Below are 18,377 nucleotides of genomic sequence, written 5' to 3'. Positions count from 1 at the left end.
TAAGTACAAAACTATGAAGTAGAGTACTATAAGACTTTTGTTATTTAGGAGCAATTAGAACTTTCCTCACCTTCCAGCAACCTCTACTCCTCCTTTACCTGCCTGCAAACTCTAAAATCCTCTGTCAGTGAAAAGCTCCTCTCCTGTAACACAGTAACTGAAGATGCTGAGGAGAGGAAGGGCACAATGTTAGACTTTCTGGTGTGTGAGACTTATGTTGTCAGAAGGGAGGGGGTCTGAGGACAAAGCAAAACGCTCCTTCCTCTCAGCAGTTCTAAAGAGAAAAGGTGCATTTTACAGAAACTGAGAGGGGAGGAAAGACCCAAAATATGCAGGTTATACACATTTCTGGCTGCACTAAATCCGTTCTACATCCACCGCTGCTTAAATACCGCTGTAAAGACAGGATCTCTTTTTCTAGTTTTATGTAAATAAAGTTGAATCGCTTTAAGTGAAAATTAAGCACAAAGTATATTAGATAATAGTAAAATTCTGCACTATCTTCAAGATATTTGTTTGCTGTCAGTGAAAGACAACACTGGTTTACATTTAGAGGCTACAAACCTGTACATACCTAGTCCTGCTTATCTGATAACTGGAGTCAATCCAGTGGTCCCAGAGAGGAGATGTAGTCGTGTGCAATTGGAGGCCGTTGGATTTGAACCAGCAGAGGAGGAGGACGACTATGTGAAAAGAGCTATTTCTCAACTGCCAGTGAAGCAGGCCACAGACTCTGGGAAAAGTGGGTTTAGGAGATCCCCCTGCATGTTCACCAGCGGTGTCTAAGAACAGGCAGGCAACGTGTGCAGATCTCTGATCGAGAGGAGATCCGGAGAGGGGCATGTGCAGGCCGGTGGTCATAGTACGCAGAGACAACAGTTGGTGAGCAGAGCTGTTCCCAGAGGAATAAGAAATTGCAGAATAGTACTCCGATGCGAAAAAAAGAGCATCAATGTGAAGTTACCCCGTTCTTAGCTCATTGCGGTGAGGGACATTCTATAGATTGTTGCCCCGGAAGTCTACGTGTAAGAGGAGAGTGAGACTCCCTCCCCACAGTCATGCCGCTGAAGACCGTGTTATTCGAAAGATTGTTACTACACACTACATTCTGCTGTTCAAAGTTCTATATCACGGGTTCCACAGCAAAGCTTCTTTTATCATAAAGTCCGAATCGTCCAAATTCTTCTGTACGTGTCTTACACTTTACACAAATCTGCAGCATTCTCTGATTTCCATGCAGAAAGTGTTTAACAGCATGTAGATGAGATTTTTTTTTTTTTTTTTTTTTTATCTCATCCACTTGCCTGCACAGTATTCCGCTGTGGATTTTCCGCCCGTATATAGTGTTCAGGGAGCCTTCGCCCACGGAACATTGCCTAGACTGGATACAACTCGTACTACTTCTCAGCTGAGAGCAGTACTACCTCTGAATGTAAAGTAGAAATGTTTTCATTCACTGGCAGCAAACCAATATCTTGAAAATGGTGAAGAATTGAAACACAAGGTATATTAGAAAGCTGTAGAACTTTTCGTTTATATAGTGGTGCTTTATAGCTCTTTAGAAAAATGGTTGTCCAAAGTTGTGTGGAGCATTGTTAGCACGTGATATTGATGAAGTAATCTGATATTTAACAGTGCTTTTTGCTTATGTTTTATTTGTAGGTTACAGCTTCACAGTCTTTTGAACAAATAGCCACTTTGCAAACAAGCCAGTAAGTACAACATAAACGTATGCGGCGCTGAAAATGTTAGGCTACGCTTTTAACCATTGAAGCCATAAGTGGCAGCTACTGACTCCCCAACGCTTTGACAAACAAATGTTCTTGGTTCTGGCAAAATCTCAGAATGCCATAAATCTGCCCTGATAGAAAAGATCAGACAGATTGCTTCTGACCGAAGGATTTATCCAGTACTGATCTCTGATTGTACAGATTGTTACATGAAGAAATAGTTCACATTCAATTGGCTGCCCAAATGTAAGTTTCAGTTAGTGTAGATGGGTGCAGTGCAGATAAATGTGTAGGAGGTATTCGAGGTACTATGTGGCATACATACTTCTATTAGAACTACGGTTTTGTGGACATCACTGTGTATTGGTAGAAGTAATTCCATGTGGATGTTACTGTTTGGTTTACACTACTGTATGGACACTTTGAATTGTTTGCATGGTCGTACCACAGATTGTCTCCATACTAGGACCACGCCAAGTAGCTACACTAATATATAAGCACTGAAGTTGGAAACCATTCAGTCACATAATTGGCATTGCTGGGTTTTTGGCACTCTGATAACCCGAGAACCAAGAAGGGTTGGTTTTGAAGGTTTGACCAGAGAAATAAGGGCTGAGGCTTACATTTGAAAAACAATATGGCCTTCTGTGTTTCCATGATTTGATGCCAATCTTTGCTGGAACATTGGAGTAAAATAATTAGAATAGTATTACATTTGCCTGTCTTAATAGTAAACCGTTTGAAGTAAGATGCAACACCAATTTATTGCGTCTTTTGGCTGGCCACGTGCCACAATTGTGGCGGGAACCGCGGCGGTTCTATGCCATCCATCCCCATCCCATCAGACATTAAAAAAAAAAATGTATACTGACTTTTTGCTTCTGCCCTCTGGCTCCCTTAGCAGTCTTCATCTCATACAAGGTGCTGACGCCGAGCATCGAGTCGGGGCCCTATATGTGATGCAGCACTAAACGTCCTGATTCCTGCAACACATACAAGGTCCTGACATTGCCTGGTGTCAGTACCTTGTGTCGTGGAAGTCAATGGCTCAAAATATATTAGACTGAAATTTAGATGAGTGTTCCAATGGACACTGACGCCAGGAACTTTATCCAGCATCCTAATTAGGATATTTCATCGATATATATTGAGAGAGGAGAAGAAAACACAGACGCTGCTGATATGCTCAAAATACTCCTCTGGAGGTTTATTACCAAACTCCACTATAATAATATCATTCAAATGGGGTGTAGACTTGAGGTTAACAAATCAGAGACAATGTGACCATATTTGTTATTCAGCCAATAGCAGACCATACGATACATCCCAGATACATCATTATAATTCTTCACACATCAGGTTTGCAGGTGGCCTAATCTCTCTTGGCTAGAATGTTCCTCTAAGATGGGAGAGGCATTCCCACAAGCATATTTGCCACCCTCCCATCTCACTCCCTGTGCGTTCTCTGCAAGCTTCGTATGGGAACCAAGGTCAAAGATAAAACATACAAAATCAACGTTACTTGCGTTAAAGGAACAATGTCTTTCTTATTCAAAAGAACCAAGATGGGAACTCCAGACAAGATGGCTGCTGCACGAAACTAAATCATTTAAACATTATTATAATCACTTTCACATAATACATATCTTAGTAATTCGGCATCCTGCTTGATAATTCATAATGTAATTTCATACAGAGAATATAAGCAAATAAACCATCCTTCACGCTTGCATTAGTCGCAACGTGCTGAGGAAGCCTTAAGGGAGAAGCAAAGTGTTTTGGTTTTTCTTTTGTAATTTATGGTCATGGGGAGCGGGGGGGGTTCTGATGGGATCGAGGGCGGGGCCCAACGCGGGCCTCTACTTCTCTACTTTGCTGTGCCCCACGAAGTGACGTCTATGCCAGCTAGGAGCTGATCTTTATTTCCGCTATAATTGAAGCCAGTTTTCTGGCATTTATTATATTCAAATTGTTGGGCTGTGGCGGCCGATCTTCCTTTTGGTAAACCACACACCTTGTCCCCCCAAAAGTGACGAGGGCGGAGTAAAATGCCCAAAAGTCGCAATTTTCCTTGCAAATTGTAACTTTTGAGCCTTTTGCAACTTTTCTACGCCAGAAAACTGGCGTAGAATTGTTAATGAACTCTCCCAATGAGCTTGTTATGGTGATTAGTATTCTAGGAAGTGTATTCTTTACACCAGGTGCAGGAAAAAGTGATTGCAATACAGGATCTCTGCTAAACTGTTAGGGGGGTGTTTGACACGCTTGTCAACTGTTCCCAATAACCTCAGAATGTTGGCTTCTACCAAGCATTCACAGCAGCTCTGTCACGGTTCATTTACGTTGCAAATGTATTAATCACAATCCAGCCCGTCGGCAAACGCCACGCTACCCCTTTTTACCCAGCCCCTATTGCCATTTACTGATGTGATGTTTTGGATCCCTAACCAGTATTGGTCAAATACGTGACCTTTTTCTCTGTTGCCCATCAAGCCATCTTTTTGCACTTTCAGGCTTATGTTTTGGTCTGTTTGCACTTATTTGTGATGTATCTAATTTTTTATGTATCCATGCATTTTGTTGAAATAAAGGGGTTTTCCCATCAAGGACATTTATGGCATATCCACAGGATATGCCATAAATGTCAGATAGACGTGTGCTATGTTTCCGTAACTGCCTTTCACTTCTATGGTAGTTACCTGGTCGAAATTAACAAGTCGCATCGGGAACAGAGGATAGAATGGGGTTTAGGGGGCCCCCTGTTCTAGAGATAGGTGCGGGTTCCAGAGGTGGGACCCTCATTTATCTGATACTTGTGGCATATCCTGTGGATGTGTCATAAATGTCCCTGATGGGAAAACCTCCTTAAGGCTGGGTGGCTGGATTCAAACAGAGTTTTTTGCAGGCAGAAAATCTGCCTCAAAATTCAGTTTGGAATTTTGAGGCAGATTTTGCTCTGCTGCACGCCGATTTTCGTGGCGTTTTCCGCCCACAGCTATTGAGCGCTGCGATGTCAATGGGAGGTCAGAGAAATAAATGCCCGAATATAGGGCATGTCGCTTCTTCTTCCCGCGAGCTGTTTTTTCCGCTCTTGGGAAAAAAACGCCTCCTCCCTCCCATTGAAATCAATGGGAGGCATTTTCGGCCGTTTTTTGGTGGCTTTTCTGACGCGGTTTCCGCTTCAAAAAACGTGTCAAAAGACTCTGTGAACTGAGGCTCCAACTCTATCAAACGTTTTCACACATGCTGAAAACTCGCCTGCAAAATGACAGCCGGGGCACATGGCAGTGTAGCGTTGGAGGCCTGTAATATTTTGTAGCCTTGGTCTTAGGGTCTACTCACATGGTGCAGTCAAATTTGCGTTTTTGAATGCACCTTGTGAATAGAACCTTATTGTATTTACCTACTTGTTTTGCTTGGCACATGTCTACTAGTGTTTAACAGCTATGTTTCCCTTATGAATATGTGAAGATCTTTAAATTAAAATGGTTTGTGGTATTGCACATTAGAAGCGCAAGAATAATGAATTTGCCTTGTGTTTAGGCCACTCATGATTGATAGCACCGGAAACTACAACCAATTAGCAATGTCCAAAACATCTCAAAATGCTGATCAGGTAAAATGCATCATTTTTATTTTTAATTCAAAAACATTATTTTGTTCTGGTCCTGGGAATATTTAGTGTGATATCTGTAATACACGGATATTCTTAGCAAGGTCTCTAGACCTGATTTCCTATCAAGCTATAAGGCTTGCAGTGTTTGGAGAGGTTAGTTTTATTTGAAGCTAATTGGCACAATGGAGAAGTTGTATTAAAATTGTCACAGGATAAGTTCTGACGCTATGTAAAAATGTTAGGGGACATATATATATATATATATATATATATATATATATATATATTTTAAGTAACTGCAGTGAGAGCCTGTTTAGTGTGGAGCTACAGCTTCTAACTCAATCTGCTGCTTTCTTTACTGCAGAGCCAGGGAGCTTGTATTGAGTATGTGTAAGACTTCAGTATTGTGCAGGGAAGGAGCTTGTCAGTTGTATGTGGGAGGAGATTGAGATTCCATTATGCATATACTCTGTCTCACGCATATACTTGATCTCATAAAATGCTCAGTTTAATATCCAGCAAAAAACCTTGAAGAAAGGATTACACAGTCTCCTCAGATCTAAGATCTCTTTAACCGCTTCCCGACCGTCCACTGTATATTCACGTCGGCACTTGCTGGGCTCTGTGCAGTGCCGACGTGAATTCACAGTGGGTGTTAAAAGCGCGATCCGGGTGTCTCAGAGTAGCGCTGACACCCGGATTGCGCTGTTATCACCTGCCTCTGGTCCCGGAGATATGATCGGGACCTGATTAGTTCAGGTCCCGGTCATGTGATCGCAGGGAAAGTGTGTTGTAGCAACGAACTGGAAAGTTTTGTTGCTACAACAAACTTTCCCGTGGACCGATTGCTGGTGCTGCAGTCGGTTATAAGGCAGAACCGGGGGCCATATAACAGCCCCCGGGTCTGCCATGCACAGCAGCCTATGAGAACCAGCCGGATGCTGGTTCTCATAAGCTTCCTGTCAGTGTGACTCTCAGCGTCACACTGACAGTTTATAATACGTTACACTACCTAGGTAGTGTAATGTATTATAGCAGCGATCAGTGCTGCCAGGCTTCAAGTAAAAAGTAAAAAATAAAGTAATAAAGTTTTATAAAAGTGTAAAAACAAGTTATAAAAGTTACAAAAAAAAAAGAGTGCTTTTTTTTCCTATAATAAGTCTTTTATTATAGGAAAAAAATGAAAATGTTAAAAAAAGTACACATTTGGTATCAACGCGTTCGTAACGACCCAAACTAAAAAACTATAATATTTTTCCCACACGGTGAACACCGAAAAAAAAATAATTAAAAAAACAATGTCAGAATCACTTTTTTTTGGTCATCAACCCTCCCAAAATATAGAATAAAAAGTGATCAAAAAGTCGCATGTACCCCAAAATAGTACCAATAAAAACTACAACCCGTCCCGCAAAAAAGCCCTTACACCGCTTTTTTGACGGAAAAATAAAAACGTTATGGCTCTCCGAATATGGTGACACAAAAAATAAATAATTTTATCAAAGTGATTTTATTGCGCAATCGCCACAAAACATAAAAAAACCTATATACATCTGGTATCGCCTTAATCGTACCGACCCGCAGAATAAAGTAAAATGTAATTTATACCGCACGGTGAATACTGTAAAAAAAAAAAATAAATACAAAAAACATTGTCAGAATTTATGTTTCTTTGTCACTTTGCTTCCAAAAAAATCTAATAAAAAGTGATTTAAAAAAAATCACATGTACCCTAAAATGGTATCAATGGAAAGTACAGATTGTCCCGCAACAAATAAGCCCTCACACAGCGCCGTTGGAGAAAAAATAAAAAAGTTCTGGCTCTCAGAATATGGCGATTCAAAATGTGCAGAGTGTTCCAAAAGCGGATAAGATCGGGCGCCATTTATCAGTGCGACACCGGCCACATATCTGCGAATTATTATTTATGTACCCCATTATTATACCCTCTTATTATGTCCTGATGTTCTCCGCACAGATTACATATACCCCCACATTATAAACTGAAATACCAGCAAAACCCTAAACAGAACAGTTACCAAGCAAAATCTGCGCTCCTAAAGCCAAATGGTGTTCCCTCCCTTCTGAGTCCCACAGCGTGCCCAAACACCAGCTTACGTCCACATATGACATTTTATATCCGGGAGAACCCGCTCAACATTGTATGAGGTATTTGTCTTCAGTGGCACAATATATTGTGCATTAAAATGGCACATCAGTGGAAAATTTTAATTTTCACTTTGCACCATCCGCTGCGCATTAACGCCTTGGCGCACCACGACTTAATAGCATGTCGTGGTGCGAGGGGTTATTTATGGAGCGGGCTTATGCGCTGTTCACGCTCCATATTCCGCAGGTGTCCGCTGTGTATTACAGCTGACACCCGGGACTAACGGACAGGAACAGTGATCGCGCTGTTACAGGAGCCTGTAAAATGACATTATACTGCAATACATTAGTATTGCAGTGTATTGTACCAGCAACCTAATGATCGCTCGTTCCAGTCCCCTAAAGGGACTTTTGGGAGGTTTCCACTGTTTTGGTACCTCAGGGGCTTTGCATATGCGACATGACACCCGAAAACCATTCCAGCTAAATTTGAGCTCCAAAAGCCAAATATTGTTCCTTCCCTCCTGAGTCCTGCCGTGGGTCCAAACAGCAGTTTATTCCCACATATGGCGTATTGCTGTAATAAGGACAAATTGCTTTACAAATTTTGGGGTAATTTTTTCTCCTTTATTCATTGTAAAAATTAAACATTTCTATGTTATTTCAGATTTTCATTTTCACGACCTAATTCCACTAAATTCAGCAAAAAAACTGTGGGGTCAAAATGCTAACTATACCCCTATAACAATTCCTTGAGGGGTGTAGTCTTCAAAATGGGGTTACTTTTGGGGGGGGGGGTTTCCACTGTCTTGCTCCCTCCAGGGCGTTGCAAACGCGACATGGAACTGAAAACCAATCCAGCAAAATCTGCGCTTCAAAATCCAAATGGCGCTCCTTCCCTTCTGAGCTCTGCCGTGGGTCCAAACAGCAGTTTAGTACCACATATGGGGTATTGGCGTAATCGGGAGAAGTAGCTTTACAAGTTCTGGGGTGCTTTTTAATCTTTATTCCTTGCAAATATAATTTTTTTTTATATATTTTTTCAGAAAAAAAGTAGATTTTCACTTTCACAGACAAACTCCAATAAATATAGCAAAATACCTGTGGGGTCAAGATGCTAACTATACCCCTAGATAAATTCCTTGAGGTGTGTAGTTTCCAAAACCGTCTCACTTTTGGGGGATTTCCACTGTTTTGGCACCACAAGACCTCTTCAAACCTGACATGGTGCCTAAAATATATTCTAAAAAAAGGAGGCCCCAAAATCCACTAGGTGCTGCATTGCTTCTGAGGCCAGTATTTCAGTCCATTATCACACTAGGGCCACATGTGGGATATTTCTAAAAACTGCAGAATCTGGGCAATAAATATTGAGTTGCATTTCTCGGGTAAAACCTTCTGTGTTACGGAAATTTTTTTTATTACAAATGAATTTCGGCAAAAAAAATAAAATTTGTAAATTTCACCTCTACTTTGCTTTAATTCCTGTGAAGAGCCTAATGGGTTAAGAAACTTTCTGAATGCTATTTTGAATACTTTGAGGGGTGCAGTTTTTAATATGGGGTGATTTATGGGGTCTATCTAGTACATAAGGCCCTCAAAGCCACTTCAGAACTGAACTGGTCCCTGTAAAAATGGCCTTTTGAAATTTTCTTGAAAATGTGAGAAATTGCTGCTAAAGTTCTAAATTTTGTAACGTCCTAGAAAAATTAAATAATGTTCAAAAAACTATGCAAATATAAAGTAGACATATGGAATATATAAAATAGTAACTATTTTGTGTGGTATTACGATCTGTTTTACAAGCAGATACATTTAAAATGAGAGAAATCATAATTTTTGCAAATTTTCTTTAAATTTTGGTGTTTTTCACAAATAAGCAATGAATTTATTGACCAAATTTTTCCACTAACAAAGTACAATATGTCACGAGAAAACAATCTCAGAATCGCTTGGATAGGCAAAAGCATTCCGGAGTTATTACCACATAAAGAGACACATGTCAGATTTGAGAAAATGGGGCTGGTCATGAAGGTCAAAATGAGCTCGGTCTTGAAAGGGTTAATGTATGCAGATTGTATTGTGAATTCTAATGACAGATCATCTTTTAAATGGGTTTTCCAAAAATAGAAATGTTATGGGCTATCCTCAGGCTAGGCCATCAATATCTGATCAGTGGGGGTCTGACTCTCGGCACACCCTCCAATCAGTTGTGTTGTAGGGGCTGCTGTTTTGTTCAAGCGCTGCTTCCCTTTCATTCCCTATACTGCTCAATACTGTAAAATGCTGACACACTTGGAGCCGCAGTTTACGATATATTAGTCTTCCCCCTCCAAGTACTTTGTACTGCTGCCACAAGTGTGTCGGTGATACACAGTATTGAGCAGCATGAGCGATTAAGGGGAAGCAACGCGCGGCCCCTTCAAAACAGCTGATTGGGGAGTCAGACTCCCACTTTTGGATCAGGGAGATCAGACATTGATGGTATATTCTGAGTATAGGCCATCAATTTTCTCTCTGGAAAATCCCTTTAAAGAGGCTCTGTCACCACATTAGAAGTGCCCTATCTTCTACGTAATGTGATTGCCGCTGTAATGTAGATTACAGCAGTGTTTTTATTTAGAAAAACTATCAATTTTAGTGTTATGACCTATTTTAGATTTATGCTAATGACTTTCTTAATGCCCAACTGGCCGTTTTTTAGCTTTTGATCAAGTGGGAATTGTACAGAGGAGTGTATGACGCTGACCAATCCGCTTCATACACTTCTCTATATTCATGTACTCAGCACATAGTGATCTTACGAGATCACTATGTGCTGTCACTTACTCACACATTAACGTTACTGAAGTGTCTTGAGAGTGAATAGACATCGCTTCCAGCCAGGACGCAATGTCTATTCACAATCCCGACACTTCGGTAACGTTTGTGTGGGACTTATCTTACAGCGTGATCTCGCTTGTCATTTACAGCATGATCTCGCGAGATCACGCTTGCAGTCATTAACTACCACACAAATGTTACCAAAGTGTCGGGATTGTGAATAGACATCGCGTCCTGGCTGGAAGCGATGTCTATTCACTCAAGACACTTCAGTAACATTAATGTGTGAGTAAGTGACAGCACATAGTGATTTCGTAAGATCACTGTGCTGAGTACATGAATGCAGATAAGTGTATGACGCTGATTGGTTAGCGTCATACACTCCTCTTTACAACGCCCACTTGGAAAAAAGCTAAAAAACGGCCAGTTGGGCATTAAGAAAGTCATTAGCATAAATCTAAAATAGGTCACAACTCTGTCAAAATTTATTGTTTTTCTAAATAAAAAAACACTGCTGTGATCTACATTACAGTGCTGATCCCATTATGTAGAAGATAGGGCACTTCTAATGTGGTGACAGTGTCTTTAACTCACCCACCTAATAATGATAATGAGAGGACTCTTGTCATTCAATTCCAATCTATACTGCAAATCTGCAGACTACAGTAAGTGTCTGTTTATTGTGAGTGCTCTAGTGGCCAGTGGGAAAACTAGAATATTTCAAGATTTATTTATTTTTTAATTTTATTTTTTTATGTGGATAAAATAAAAAACAAAAAAAGTTTACAAAATAATTTTAGAATAAAAACCTGTAATTTTTGAGAAATTTACAGTTTTTAAACGTCACATGGCTTATAATCTAATATTATACACAAACTGCCCCAATTCTGACCTGTCTTTTATATTTGATTATTTTCTCTTTGTACCCGATATGTCTTATCCTTTTAGGCATTTGACAACAGGTCAGCATGGTCCACTGACAGGAAGCCGACCAGGGGAACCAAACGATTGAGGGAAGATCTTGACAGCTCTGCAGAGGAGCCCAATAATGAAATGTTGAAAATTTCTATGTAAGTTCATCACTTTTGTTTGCAAAATTTCTAGAGACACTTAGGCCTCATGCACACGACCGTAGCCATGTGCAAGGCCGTGATTTCCTGGTCGGCCAGTCACGGCGTGACAGCCGCGAGCCACCCGCTAATCGCAGGCGGTGCACATGGCCGTGGCCATTATTTTCACTGAGCCTGGACCGCAGAACACGGCCGTAATAAGGTCCGGACTCCGGGGCAATGCACGAACCGTGAAAACCACGGTCGTGTGCATGGCCCCATAGGAATGAATGGGGCCGCAATTCTCCAGTAGATTTTCGGGGGAATTGCGGCGGCAAAAGCACGTTCGTGTGCATGGGGCCTTAACGTTTTACTTGATCTCTAGCTAAAATAAATCTATTGCAAGTATTTATAGGGCGCACAGACTGCTGTCACACAGGACGAGAATGCTCGTCCTAATGCGCAAAGTACTCGCCGCTCAGGGCGAGCATTCTCGTCCTGTGTCGGCAACCAGTTAAAATACACCTTCCTTTCCAATAGGATGGTTGAGTTTAAGGAGTTGATTACCTCCGAAATCCCAGGAGGATCTGCCTGAATTCAATACTTGGCGATAGTTTTTCGAGCTTGGTAAAGTGACTTGTCCTTTTTGGTAAATACTTGTATTCCCCATAACAAACCCTAAACTGGAGCATCTGTTCTTAGAACTCCTGCGTTGTGCTGCTTCTCTGTTATTACTCCTACAAATGTTTTAATAAATTGACAATTGGGTGTTACTAGTTGGGGGGTGTGTCCCTGCAGTGTGACACTGTCCAATCTGTGCTCAGCCCGAGACTATGAAGGGAAACGCCCATTTGACAAGGAGAAAGGTAACATCCAGTTGTCAATTTACGGACTGTCGCTGACTCAGGTTATCAAAAGAAATTGCAGTCACCGTTTTGCTGATACATTCGCAGTATTGCATGGTATTCGTTCTTAGTTCCCACAAGCATTTTACTGAAACACTTAATTGTTGGTGTTTTCGCAATCACAGACCCCATGACTATGAAAGTTATCAGACCGATGACTCTGATGATCTTTCTGACTTATCATCATGTGACAGTGAGGAAATGGTAAATGAGGATTCTGCCTCCAACCACAGTCACTCCTTTTCAAAGACGGCTGATAAGTAAGTAATGACTTCTAAAGCTTTATGTTTATAATCCATTTTATTCTGCACAATCCATTAGTGAGTCCATACTAAATGCATATTTTTTAGCATTGCTAATAGAACTACTTTTGTTATAATGCATCATGTTGATATTGTATTCATAGCATACATCAAAATATATGGCGTGTCACTACTGCAATACATGACATCTTTTTTTAACATTGCAGTACTATACTATCATTACCTTGCACTTTTTTCTAATACAGACTTTATCCTCTATAAGCTAAAGTCTCCCTGTCAGTTTCTCTTTAAAAGAGACTTTCCAGCGTTTGCGTAAAAAAATAAATTACTCATTTGGGCACATACATCGAGGGAACGTGATCTACAAATGGTGCCATGTAAACCAGCCCTAAAGTGAGGGCATATTTGAGTCTCTTATATTCTTGATCAAAATAACACACAACTTATTCTGCTACAGTGGAATTTCTCACGCAAATAATATTGTTATATCATATAATAATATAGCTGGAAAAATGCTAATAAAGATTCTAAGCATGTTACTGGTATGGTTAATATATCTGACGTTTTTATTTAACTTAACTCATCATAGACAACAAGTCACGCGCAAGAGAATGAAAAACGGCACAGAAAAACATATCATGGTAAGTAGTAACTAAACAGCAGAACACTTGCCGTATATTGTTGTATTTGCAGTTTTCCTTCTACATTTTGTAATTCCCTTTCATTATTTAAAACCTTTTTGCATCGAGTATTTTGCAAACAGAACAAATTCAATTTCACATTTTTTTTTTGTATCCAAAATTTTAGGTCACGAAGCACAGATTGGACTACAGTGACTCAGAGGATGAAGAGGAACACAATAATTACTATGGGGAATCTGGTAAAGCACATCTTATGCTACTAACAACATTTTCAAGAGATTTTAAACTGTGATCCTAGAAACCACTTTACATGTTTTCATAATAAATAAACCAGGTAACCTTTTCAGACTGGTGGGAAATAGACGGAACAGAGTTGCATAAGCAAATTGTTCAACAATAAATTTAAAATAAACTGCAGCGGTCACCTCCTCCATATATCCGATGGAATTGATGTTGCAGAGCATTGGTTAAAATGTAAAGCAACCATTGTGTTCTTGCGTACAAAGTATTTATATATACGGTGAAACCTCTGAGATGACTATCGAAAGTTGCATTGAAAAGTGGTCTTCTAAGGGGGTGGTCATCACAAAGAAGATGGGTAGACTGCATAGTATATGATGGAACAGAAAATGTCACCGGAAATGTGGTCTAGATAAGGGGTTGGCCTTTTGGAGTGGATTTGTGATATGTTTTTTTTTATACAAACTGCGTTCTCATCTCATGGAATTACAATACATGTATACCATACATTGCCTACATTTGAATAAATAGAATAAGGATTATTTTACAAGTAGTCTGATAGTTGTAAAATGACCTTGACCTGGGAGGGCTTACTAGGACCCAGTTTTACAGCCTTATATTGACCCTCACTAATTCAGTAGTGATCTCTGGAGGGGTTCCAGGGAAGCACAAGTGCTCCGCAAGACTTCTAACATCCCGTAAGGTTCAGCTTCTTATAGGGTGGCAAAAAGAGGGTTGCGGAGGCAACCTGAATAAGTGAAGGACCAAGTGTGACGGAAAGAAGCCCACGATGCAAAGAAATAGCAAGGTACACACCCCATACGCTAAGTTAAAGTGTAACACGTGTATGGATTGTGATCATGGAAAGTTTTAATTGCATCACTGTGTACGTACTTATATTCCATTATATACCACCATAGTTGAATTAAGCATCCATGGAAATATGGTTGGTATTTTAAACAAACCGCTACAGCCTTTTAATAAAAACCTAGTAAAAGATGGTTAGATTTATTTCTTTTCAATGCAAGGGTTAATCTTGCATAATACAGTAAAAACTGGCTAGTAAAGTGGGTCCTTAGAGGAGGGGTCCACTCACTAAGTCCATATATTGATGCAGGAAAAAGGAAAAATGCGCTTTTTATGTTGATCGGCTGAGAAGCGCTTTAACCGACTGGACAACCCCTTCATATCTGTCTTTGATTGAATGTCACAAGTGCCTGACTTTTGACTGGTCGTAAAAAGAAAAAAAGTATAGGTAGAGAACATCAAAGACGACCGCAACCCACTAAATGCTTCTACCGCTTTGATAATGATATTCGTCGGATTTAAAAACTGTTCTCTTTGATCAACCTTTTTCTGGTTTTGTCAGATTGTTGCCGTCCTGTGGCAGACCATCCGACTATCAGATGCTGGTTAAAGGAATTTCATTGTAACTTTAAATGGGTTCTTGAGGTTTGCGGAATTTTGTTGTTTAGACAAATCATTGAAATGGGACAGACCTTTTTTTTAAAAACAAAAATAGTAGAATAAAAGATTATCTAATGTCAGGACAAGTCCCTACTGCAGTCAAACGGGCACTAAAGGAAAGCAGTGGGACCGGGCTGGAGCAGAATTTTGGCAGTAAATCTATTCCATTTATGTCACTATTTTTACAGGTCTGGCCTATCTGGTGATTTTGTCTGAATCTCTGACAGCCCTTTTTAAGTTAACTAGGTACTATAAAAGAAGGTAAAACTTTGACTCTACCGCCGTGCTATATTCATGTAATATTCCCAGATCTGAGCATCTGTAAACTCGAATTGTGGGAATTGCGCTGCTTGGATACCTACCGATCCCAGAAACTCACTCTACATTAAAAGGAGTGGAAGTTATGGAAATTGCAGAGTGCCGTCAGTGATATGTCCTATTACACAATTTTTGAAAAGACCCTATAAAATTGTTATCTATTTTTGTGTTGTGAAACCGTACCTTTTTAATTCACACGGTTTCCTTTGTTTTTAAAGGCCCCACAAAGAAGACCGATAAAACATGCAGAATGTCATGTGCCAAAATGGGACGAATGCTTAAACGAATTCATCGGGACAATACTCTACTGAGCGAGAAGGTTCTAGCTGTGGAGCAACAGTCTTTACAGAAACTTTCTGAAATCTCAACCGTTTTGACCAGTTTAGCTAACTACATGATGAACACACAGAATTCCCAAAGACCTGGACGTTCAACAGCTTTGGAAACCACAAGGATTCATCCAAATGAAAAGTTTAACTCCCAGAGACATCATCATGGATTGTGGTCTGATGCAACCAAGAAAGAGTATGACTCGTAGCTTCCAATATAGACATATGACTATACATGCGTTGGATATAACCGCTTATCAATATGTGTCATGGTAGGCACTGTGTAAGTCTTTTAGCCGTATTTAGTAGTAGTGATTTTAAACTTGTCAGAGAGCCAGTTTTCGGCATTTTAAAAGACAAGAATTCCTCTTAATTGAAAGAGAATTGAGATTTGCGTTACGTGAATATATGCAACAAGAAAAGGTTTGTCCTTCAGTATTAGTATCATCACTGTGGAAGGATGCCACAGAAGACTGTATGGCTGAAAGGTTTTACCACATTTTAAATCCCGACCGTCCGGTGTATATGAAAAATCCGGAAGTTTGCGATATTGGAGTGTGAAGATGGCATTCCAATCGGCAGGAAACCTGAAGAAGACCCGGTATAGCAATAGTTGAGCAGCAGGAAGAAGCCAACAAACTACTTGGAAGCTGATAACTGGACTGCACTGGCCTGCTGAAGGTCTCTACCCATGAGATCTTCCATACTTGTTCATTTTAATGTTCTGATAATCTGGATCCTGTCTGGTCCCGTTCATGCATGATTATCAGTTTTACTGTATTCACAAGCGTCAAATCAAACCATGTCCTAGTGGATGTTTTAAAATGCTTTCCTACACAGTAGTGAAGTTTTTTTTTTATTTTGTACTTTTTAATCCCTTCGTTCAATCAAAACTTTAGGTTTGCAGCAGAGCTTCGACTTGAAAGATCGCATTAGTTGCATAATAGATAAGAGTAAGCACTGGACTTTACGTCTTTGTGGTACTGTTGTTTATCACTGCATATGTGATGTATATTATGTAGCTCTATTAGTGCTGTGGTTGCTTTCTGGACACTATGCCCATAAAAGTGTTTTATTATCCAGTTAGTGGTTTTTTTTTGTGCCCCGTATTAAAGTGCTCACATTTAATTTGGTAATGGATGTAGATTTTACACTTGTGTCATGCAGCCTGGTTTTTCAGGGTCATGTGGCGGGTGATAAGCATTTCAGATTGAATGTCTGCAGTATTTCTCATACTCCGTATTTTATGTGAGGAACTGAGGCATTGATCGCTGCAATGTATAGCGGGTCTGAAGGCAAGCAGATAACATTGGTATGTTTTACTGACACTCTGTCTTCAGTTAACCAGTATTAACCCCCTTCCCGTCATTTGTCGTATGGAAAGCTAGTGCTTCCCGCATTTTGGGATATCCATAAGACAAATATATGGCACCAGCTCAGAAGCGGAGTCTGTGCCATCATTCCCCAGTGTCCGCTGTATCTTACTGTAATGGCGGGGAGCGAATTTAGCTCCGATCCCTGCCATTAACACCTTAAACGCAGCGGTCAAAAGCAATCACTGCATTTAAGTGGTTTGCATCTTATCGGCACCCCAGCAATGTATTAGAAAGGTAGTGCAATGTATTCGAAAAAAAAAAAAAATCAGACCGCTGGACCTTCAAGTCCCCTAGTGGGACTAAAAAACAAAAAAAGGTAAAGAGTTCTAAAAGATATAAAAGTTTCAAGTAATAAAATAAAACAATTGCCCTTTTTCCCTTGTAAAGTCCTTTATTATTGAAAAAAAATTAACCATACATATATGGTATCGCCTCGACCGTAACAGCCTGAACTATAAAGATATTACGTTATTTCCCCCATGCGGTGAACGGCGTAAAAAAGAAAAGCCAGAATTTCTGTTTGTTTGGTCACTTTGCCCTACAAAAATTGGAATAAAAAGTGATCAAAAAGTCACAAGTTATGGCTCTCCGAACATGGCGACAGAAAAAATACATTCTTTTTACAAAAGAATTGGATAGAAAGTTATAAAGTTGCATGTACCCCAAAATGGTAACAATAACTACAGTTCGTCCTGCAAAAAAACAGCCCTCCTACCACTACATCTATGAAAACATAAAATAAGCGAAGGCTCCAAAAAGTCAAGAAAGAAAGAATATGCAGTTGTGCAAGTTCGAGGGGAACATTTCTTCTGCTTTAAGAGGCGTTTTAGAAAGGCCCTAAAATTAGGCAACCAGGGAGGGGGGAAGCCCCAAACATATCTGCTGTAAGCGAGGGCACCCATAATATACCAGGACAACACTTCGCACCTTTGCAGTTTGGGGAATTTTGCTGGAGAGTGTGGACCAAAAGGGTGATAAGAAAGGACACCATTTATCAGTGCGACACTGGCCAGTGCATAAAGGATTGCTTCACAGCATAACACACATCTCGATGTTTTTTTTTTTTTGTTTTTTTTTTTACCCCATTATTATACCACGTGACTATGCCCCTGATGTACTCTGCCCAGATTACATATGCCCCCACATTCTAAACTGAAATACCAGTAAAACTCCAAACAAAATTACTACCAAGCAAAATCCACGCTCCGAAAATGCCAAGGGGCGCTCCCTCCCTTTTGAGCCCTACACTGTGCCCAAATAGCAGTTTACTTCCACATAAATGGCATCTCCATACCCGGTACAACCCTTTTAACAATTTTTGGGATGTGTGTCTCCAGTGGCACAAGCTGGGAACAACATATTGGCCACTGAAATGGCATAGCTAAAGAAAAATTTTAACTTTTACTTTGCACCATCTGCAGCGCATTCATTTATGGAAAATACTTGTGGGGTCAAAATGCTCACTACACCCCTTAATAAATGCCTTGAAGGGTGTAGCTTCCAAAATGGGG

The 18,377-nt window shown here is 40.1% G+C and overlaps 1 protein-coding gene across 5 annotated transcripts in view; it reads left to right on the top strand.

Annotated features, from left to right (window-relative positions):
- Nucleotides 1-16,572, top strand: part of LOC142759803 (uncharacterized) — a 51,827-nt gene extending 35,255 nt beyond the window's left edge. For 3 of the 5 annotated variants that reach the window (XM_075862398.1, XM_075862399.1, XM_075862397.1), the window contains 7 exons: nucleotides 1,663-1,712; nucleotides 5,274-5,346; nucleotides 11,227-11,348; nucleotides 12,358-12,492; nucleotides 13,085-13,136; nucleotides 13,303-13,375; nucleotides 15,380-16,572. In XM_075862398.1, the coding sequence (XP_075718513.1) occupies nucleotides 1,663-1,712; nucleotides 5,274-5,346; nucleotides 11,227-11,348; nucleotides 12,358-12,492; nucleotides 13,085-13,136; nucleotides 13,303-13,375; nucleotides 15,380-15,699 (825 nt within the window). In that variant the 3' untranslated portion in view covers nucleotides 15,700-16,572. Of the gene's footprint in view, nucleotides 1-1,662; nucleotides 1,713-5,273; nucleotides 5,347-11,226; nucleotides 11,349-12,357; nucleotides 12,493-13,084; nucleotides 13,137-13,302; nucleotides 13,376-14,079; nucleotides 14,185-15,379 lie in introns of all 5 variants that reach the window. The other 2 variants (XR_012883199.1, XR_012883198.1) reach the window with 2 other exon arrangements.
- The last annotated feature ends 1,805 nt before the right edge of the window (nucleotides 16,573-18,377 follow it).

Source organism: Rhinoderma darwinii, chromosome 4, assembly GCF_050947455.1.
Source record: "Rhinoderma darwinii isolate aRhiDar2 chromosome 4, aRhiDar2.hap1, whole genome shotgun sequence".
Lineage (NCBI taxonomy): Eukaryota > Metazoa > Chordata > Amphibia > Anura > Rhinodermatidae > Rhinoderma > Rhinoderma darwinii.
This window is presented reverse-complemented; position numbering and strand designations above follow the sequence as displayed.